The sequence below is a fragment of the Centrocercus urophasianus genome, unplaced genomic scaffold (assembly GCF_019232065.1).
Source record: "Centrocercus urophasianus isolate 14NV4802_14NV808 unplaced genomic scaffold, USGS_Curo_1.0 seq_1107, whole genome shotgun sequence".
Taxonomy (NCBI): domain Eukaryota; kingdom Metazoa; phylum Chordata; class Aves; order Galliformes; family Phasianidae; genus Centrocercus; species Centrocercus urophasianus.
In genome coordinates, this window is record NW_024884262.1 from 1 (window position 1) to 7,107 (window position 7,107).

The following is a 7,107-nucleotide window of genomic DNA, read 5'->3' on the forward strand; positions in this document are numbered from 1 at the left end:
CGGGGGCAGCCGCACGGCGAGAAGGGCATCTCCGTGCCCGACCACGGCTTTTGCCAGCCCATCTCCATCCCGCTGTGCACCGACATCGCCTACAACCAGACCATCATGCCCAACCTGCTGGGCCACACCAACCAGGAGGACGCGGGGCTGGAGGTGCACCAGTTCTACCCGCTGGTCAAGGTGCAGTGCTCGCTGGAGCTCAAGTTCTTCCTGTGCTCCATGTACGCCCCGGTGTGCACCGTGCTGGAGCAGGCCATCCCGCCCTGCCGCTCCATCTGCGAGCGCGCCCGGCAGGGCTGCGAGGCGCTGATGAACAAATTCGGCTTCCAGTGGCCCGAGCGGCTGCGCTGCGAGAACTTCCCCCGGCACGGCGCCGAGCAGATCTGCGTCGGGCAGAACCACTCGGAGGACGGCGGCTCCTCGGCAGCGCTGCTCACCAGCGCCGCGCCGCCCGTCGCGCACGGCACCCCCGGAGCGCCGCGCTACGCCACGCCGGAGCGGCCGTTCCACTGCCCGCGGGCGCTGAAGGTGCCCGGGTACCTCAACTACAAATTCCTGGGCGAGAAGGACTGCGCGGCGCCCTGCGAGCCGGCCCGGCCCGACGGCCACATGTTCTTCAACGAGGACGAGATCCGCTTCGCCCGCGTCTGGATCCTGGTCTGGTCCGTGCTGTGCTGCGCCTCCACCTTCTTCACCGTCACCACCTACCTGGTGGACATGCAGCGGTTCCGCTACCCCGAGCGGCCCATCATCTTCCTGTCGGGCTGCTACACCATGGTGTCCGTGGCTTACATCGCCGGCTTCGTGCTGCAGGAGCGCGTGGTGTGCAACGAGCGCTTCCAGGAGGACGGCTACCGCACGGTGGTGCAGGGCACCAAGAAGGAGGGCTGCACCATCCTCTTCATGATGCTCTACTTCTTCAGCATGGCCAGCTCCATCTGGTGGGTCATCCTCTCCCTCACCTGGTTCCTGGCCGCCGGCATGAAGTGGGGCCACGAGGCCATCGAGGCCAACTCGCAGTACTTCCACCTGGCCGCCTGGGCCGTGCCGGCCGTCAAGACCATCACCATCCTGGCCATGGGGCAGATCGACGGCGACCTGCTGAGCGGCGTCTGCTTCGTGGGGCTCAACGGCATCGACCCGCTGCGGGGCTTCGTGCTGGCGCCGCTCTTCGTCTACCTCTTCATCGGCACCTCCTTCCTGCTGGCCGGCTTCGTCTCCCTCTTCCGCATCCGCACCATCATGAAGCACGGCGGCACCAAGACGGAGAAGCTGGAGCGCCTGATGGTGCGCATCGGGGTCTTCAGCGTGCTCTACACCGTGCCGGCCACCATCGTCATCGCCTGCTACTTCTACGAGCAGGCCTTCCGCCAGCACTGGGAGCGCAGCTGGATCAGCCAGCACTGCAAGAGCCTGGCCATCCCCTGCCCGCTGCACTTCACGCCCCGCATGACGCCGGACTTCACCGTCTACATGATCAAGTACCTCATGACCCTCATCGTGGGCATCACCTCGGGCTTCTGGATCTGGTCGGGCAAAACGCTGCACTCGTGGAGGAAGTTTTACACGCGGCTCACCAACAGCAGGCAGGGCGAGACCACGGTGTGAGCGGCGGGCGAAGGGCCGCCTCCCTGCCTGGCTCCCTCTTTCTCTCTCTCTCTTCCAGTTATTTTTTGTTTGTTTGTTTTTTGGTTTTTGTTTTTTTTTTTTTTTTTTTTGTAATTAAACCTGTAAATTCCAATTTTAAATTTAATTATATATTTCTATTTAAAGAAAAAAAAAAAAAAAAAAAAAAAGGGGGAAAAGAAGCCAAAGCCGAGTGCTGGGCTGCTGCTGGGCTCCGGGCTGCCAGAGAGCCAGCAGGCAGGAACGGGGAGCAGAGCAGCCACGGAGCAGAAAGCGCCGTGCTGTCAGCGCTTTTCTGGCGGCCTGCCCAGGAGCCGGGCCGTGGTTGGGGCTCTCCTCGGGGCTCTCCTGCTGCGTCCTCCCCACCTCTGCAACTGCAAATACAGAGAGTGAAACAAGCGCTGCTGTTCTCCTCGCGGCTCTGTTTTATTTCCTGGGGTTGGGACGGCGCAGGGCCGCCTTTGGGGCCGTCGCTGTGCGGCCCCTCCGGCTGCAGACAAAGAGCTTTTGGAGAAGGGGGGAAAAAAAACGGGAAAAGAAAAAAAAAAAAAACAAAAACCCTAAATTTCAGCGAACGCAGAGGATTCCCTGCGCGGGGCTCCTGACGACGCGATGCAGCCGCGGCCCCGAGGAAATAGCTGGCATTTTCGGCAGGATTAGGGCTGCGGGAGCTGGGAGACGCGTGGAGGAATCCCAGCGGGGACGGCTCTGCGATTTGGGCTGGAAACGGGGAGTTTGGGGGCCGTCATCGCGGCATCGCTGTGCTGCGGGGCGGAAAAAAGTTGGTGGTGAGCGGAGCGGAGCCGGGCTGGGCTGGGAGCCGGGCAGCCCCAAAGCCCCGCGGGGTCTGCGTGGCGCAGCCGGAGCGGCGAGTTCCCGTTCCCTTCCCCAGAAGGGCCGGCAGCAGCCGCGGGTCCCCAAACCCTGCGTGCGCCACTGATGAAACGTGCCGGGTTTGGGGCAGGAAGGACCCGAAGGGGTTACGGCAGCGCCTCGCGCGTCTGCAGCGCGTTTTGGAAAGGAAAAACTCCTTGGATCCGGCTGGATTTTCCAGCGATGAGCCGGGGGGGGGAAGGGGGGGGCCGGCAGAGCAGTGCAGGGGGCCCCACCCGGAGGGGCCGAGGTTTGGTGCCCCGCTTCCTTCTGTGCCTTGGGGGGCGCAACACAATGGATCGGGTGGGGTTTGGCCCCAACCCCCCCGGCCGTGCGGGAGATATGGGGCCGGGGGCTGCGGGGGGATCCCGCGTTAGGGGCTGCGGGGCTGCGGGGCTCCGCTTGGGGCTGAAAGCATCGCCGGGCACGGGGGGAGGCCGCGGGCAGCGATGCGGGCTCTGGCCGCGCTGAGGGGCCCCGCACTCCTGCGGGGGGGTGAGAGCGGGCCGGGGCCTCGCAGGGGTTCATCGGGGAGTTTTTCGGTTGGGAGGAGCTGGAGGCTTCGCCTCGTGCGTCCCCTCAGCGCCCACACCAGGGGCCGCCCGCGTCCGGCCGGCACCACGAGGACGGGGCGCCGCGAGCTCTGCCCTCAGCGCAGCAGGAGCGCGGAGCCCCGCGTCGGTGACGACGGGCGCCGACCCCGCCGCTGCCCGCAGGACCCCGGCGGTCCTCAGTGCGGTTGGGGCCGCGTGGCCGCGCTGCCCCCATCCCGTCCCGTTGGAGCAAAGCGCAGGGGCGGCAAACGCCGCTGCTCAGTGCAGCCTTTGATGTCCGCCGAGGAGCCCCGCGCTGTTTGCTCAGCTGCCCGGCGCAGCGGAGCCCGATTACAGCCCTGCCCCGTCGCCGCGCACTGCGCACGGTCGTCCCCGATGCCTCACCTGGGCTTTGGTCCCGCTGATGTGGGGCGGCCCCGACGTCCCGCACGGCCCGGTGGCGGCCGCTCAGCCTGGAGCGCTGCGGGATGGCGGCGTCCCCGCGTCCCTGGGTTCCTCCGTCTCCTGTCCCCATTCCCCACCCCGCAGGGTCGCCCATCCCGGAGGAGGTGAGGATGGGAGCGGGGGCAGCTGGTGCCCCGCATCCGGCCCACATCCATGGCAGGAGATGGGGCAGCATGACGGACACGGGGCTGGGGGCTCAGCGCATCCCTGTTTGTCCAGGGATGATGGGATGGACGGGGAGGGATGGAGAGGAATGGGGGGGTGTGGGACAGGCGGATGTGGGGTGATAGACGTGGGGTAGGTGGACAGGGGATAGATGGACGTGGGACAGATGGACGCAGCATGGACGGATATGGAAAGACTGATGTGGGATGGGTGGACATGGAGTGGGTTGGCACAGGACAGGCAGACATAGGATGGAGGGGTACGGACATGGGACAGATGGACACAGTGCATGGATACAGGCAGGTGGCACAGGATGGATGGACATGGGATGGGTGGGTGGATATGGGATGGATGGATATGGGATGGGTGGATGGATATGGGATGGGTGGATGGATATGGGATGGATGGACATGGATGAGTAGGCACTGGGTGGACACGGGATTCACGGACACCGGACAGATGGACACGGGATGGATGGACATAGGGTGGCTGGACACGGGATGGGTGCACGTGGGATGGCTGGTTCTGGAAGGACGGATGTGGGGTGATGGACACGGGATGGATGGGCACGGAAAGGTAGCAAGAGACAGATGGGGGGCGGCCCGGCCCCTCCCTCCTCGCAGCCATCAGTGCTGCAGTGCCCCCCGGCACCCCCCGCCCGTCCCACCCCCACGTGCCCCACACCCCCCTCCCCACGGCCGTCATCCACGCTGGCTTTTCCGGCCCAGCTGTCCCGCGGGGGCCGGGCAGGAATTCGGCCGGGGCTGAGCAGCGCGCGGAGCTCCGGAGACAGAGCAGCCTCTGAATGCAGGGAATGTTTTTGCAGCTGGAGTCCATTAGCGAGGGCTCGGCGGCTTTATTAATCCCAGCCTTATTGCTCAAGAGGCGCGGGGGGAGCGCGGGGTGCGCGAGGGGGAGAGCGGCGCTGAGAGGGGGGCGGGGGAGAAAGAGGGGTGAGCGTGCGGGGGGGGGGACGGATCCCTGCTGAGCGCTGCTCGGCGCGGGGCTTTTCTGCGCCCTGCAGGCTGCCCCGCTGCGCGGCTCCCCCGGTACGGAGGTGTCGCAGGGATGCCGGTTTCCCCATGACTGAGGTCGCCTCAATGGAGGTTTCCTCTAGGACAGGATCCCCCCTGCTGGGCGCCGCCCCACACCAGAGGTTCCCCCATGATGGAAACGTCCTCCTGACGAAGGTTTCCCCCCCGATGGAGGCTCCTCCCCGCCGGAGGTCTCCCCACAGTGCCGGTTTGTCCTACGTTGGAGCTCTACTCCTTGGCAGAGCCTTCCCCCCTGGGGGAGCTTCCCCCATTATTGAGGTACCCCAGGATGGAGGCTTCTTCACAGCAGGGGCTTGCTGAGATGGAGCTTCCCCTGTCAGTTTCCCCACGAGCATCGTTCTCCCTGTCACCAAGGTTTCCCTGCAGTGGACGTTGCCCCGCTGATGCAGGTTCCACTGAGGAGGTTCCCAATGATGGAAGGTTCCCACTGAAGGAGGTTCCCTCCGTGACGGAGGTTCCACTGACAGATGTTCCCACTCACAGAGGTTCCCAATGATGGAGGTTCCACTGATGGAAGTTCGTACTGCTGGAGGTTCTCACTCACGGAAGTTCCTCCACTGATGGAGATTCCCTCTGATTTGGGCTGATGGAATTCCACAGCTTCAGGTTTGTACAGCTGGAGGTTCTCACTCATGGAAGTTCCTCCAGTGATGGAGGTTCCCATTAATGAGGTTCCCATTAATGAGGTTCCCCCTTGCTGCAGGTTTGCCGCACACGCGGCAGGCTGTGGGGCAGAGCAGCAGGAGGAGCAGCTGTGGGGCTGTGGGTCGGGTTTGGGATCTGTGTGTGTGGGGCTGAGCCCCGCTGTGCTGCCGCCCGGCCTGGCGCTTCTCTTTCCTCTCCTTTTTAATTTCCTCATTTCTCTCTCTTTTTTTTTTTCTTTTTCTTTTTCTTATTTTTCCTTTCTCCTTTTTTCTCCTTTTTTCTCCTTTCCATTTTCTTCTTTTTTTCTTTCTACTTTTTCCTCTATTTTTCTTGTTTCTTTTTTCCCCTCGATTTTATTTTTCTTTTTCTCTTTTCCATTTTCTATGCTTTTCTTTCCTATTTTCTTCAATTTTTCTTTTTTCCCCCTTTTTTCCCTCTGTTTTTTCCTCCCTGCCCCTGCCCCCCTCGCCCCTCCGCCCCTTTCTCTCTCTCGCCCATTTCTCTCTTTATCCCTCCTCCCCATTTCTCCTCCCCTCCTCCATAGCGGTTTCTCCTCTCCCCAAACGCAATTTCTCACTCTTCGTGTCCCGCCCCCCCCCCCCCCGCGGCCCGCGCCCCCCCCCCCGCGCACCCCCGACCCCCCACGGCCGCAGCGGAAGAACGAAACGCCCCGGATCGGAGCCTCCGTGCCGCTCCGTGGGGCTGCGTCACCCCCTGCCGCCCGCCCCACAAACGGTGGGGATCCGGGATCCCAAATCCCATCTCTGCAGTTCTGTGATCCCAAATCCCACTTCTGGGCCTCCACAAACCCCGGTTTCGCTCCTGGGGCTTTTCTGCAGCTGCGCCCATTCATTAAACCGGAGGCGATCTGAGCCCGAGGAGCGCTGCCCAAACAGAGCAGCAAACCGCCCTATAGCGTGTGGGGTGGGGGGCAGTGATGGGGAGTGGGGAGCAGTTATGGGTTGGGGGCAATTATGGGATGTGGGGGGGCAGTAATGGGGACAAGGGTTGCAGCTGGGCTGGGGGTGGCCCAGGGCTGCGGGGTGAGCGATGTGGGGCAGAGACTCAGCATGGGGGAGCGTGATGGGGGGTGGGGAATGGGATGGGTGTATGGGGATGTGGGGTGTGGGATACGGGGTGTGGGGTGGCGGTGTGGGGTATGGTACGGGGATGTGGGGCATGAGATGCGTTAGGGGATATGGAGTGCTGGACATACAGGATGTTGGGGGTGTGGGGTGGGGGTGCGGGGTACAGGGTGTGAGATCAGTGTTAGGGGATATGGGTTATAGGATATGGGGCATCAGATACGGAGTGTGGGATATGGGTGAGGGGTTTGTGTTAGGAGAGGAGTATGGGATACAGGAGAGAGAATAGAGGATATGGGGTATGTGATGTATGGGGTGTGGGACAGGGGATGCAGAGTGTGGGGTGCGGGGTATGGGATACAGGATGTGGGGTGCAGGATGCAGGATGTGGGATATGGGGTGTGGCGGGATGGGTATGGGGCGTGGGGGTGGAGCACGGCGTGAAGGGTGCGGGCTGCGGGTGCGGGCTGTGGTTTGGGGGCTGCGATGTCGGCCGCCATGCGGGTGTCGGGACGCCCCGGCCTACAACTCCCATCGGCCCTCACGGCCGGAAGTGGGTTCCTCTTCCTCATCCCCAGGCCCCGCCCCCTCCGCGGACTACACCTCCCGCCATCCCGCGCACCGGAAGTGGGCGTCCCCGGGGGGGCGGGGCTTCCGCCG

General features: G+C 63.5%; 1 protein-coding gene across 1 annotated transcript; it reads left to right on the forward strand.

Moving 5' to 3' along the window:
* Positions 1-3: 3 nt before the first annotated feature.
* Positions 4-1,670, forward strand: LOC122155369 (frizzled-2; the record flags this gene model as incomplete). The annotated part of the gene is made up of 1 exon (XM_042809195.1): positions 4-1,670. A coding segment is annotated over one exon (1,605 nt), but the record flags the coding sequence as incomplete, so codon positions are not given.
* Between the last annotated feature and the right edge of the window lie 5,437 nt (positions 1,671-7,107).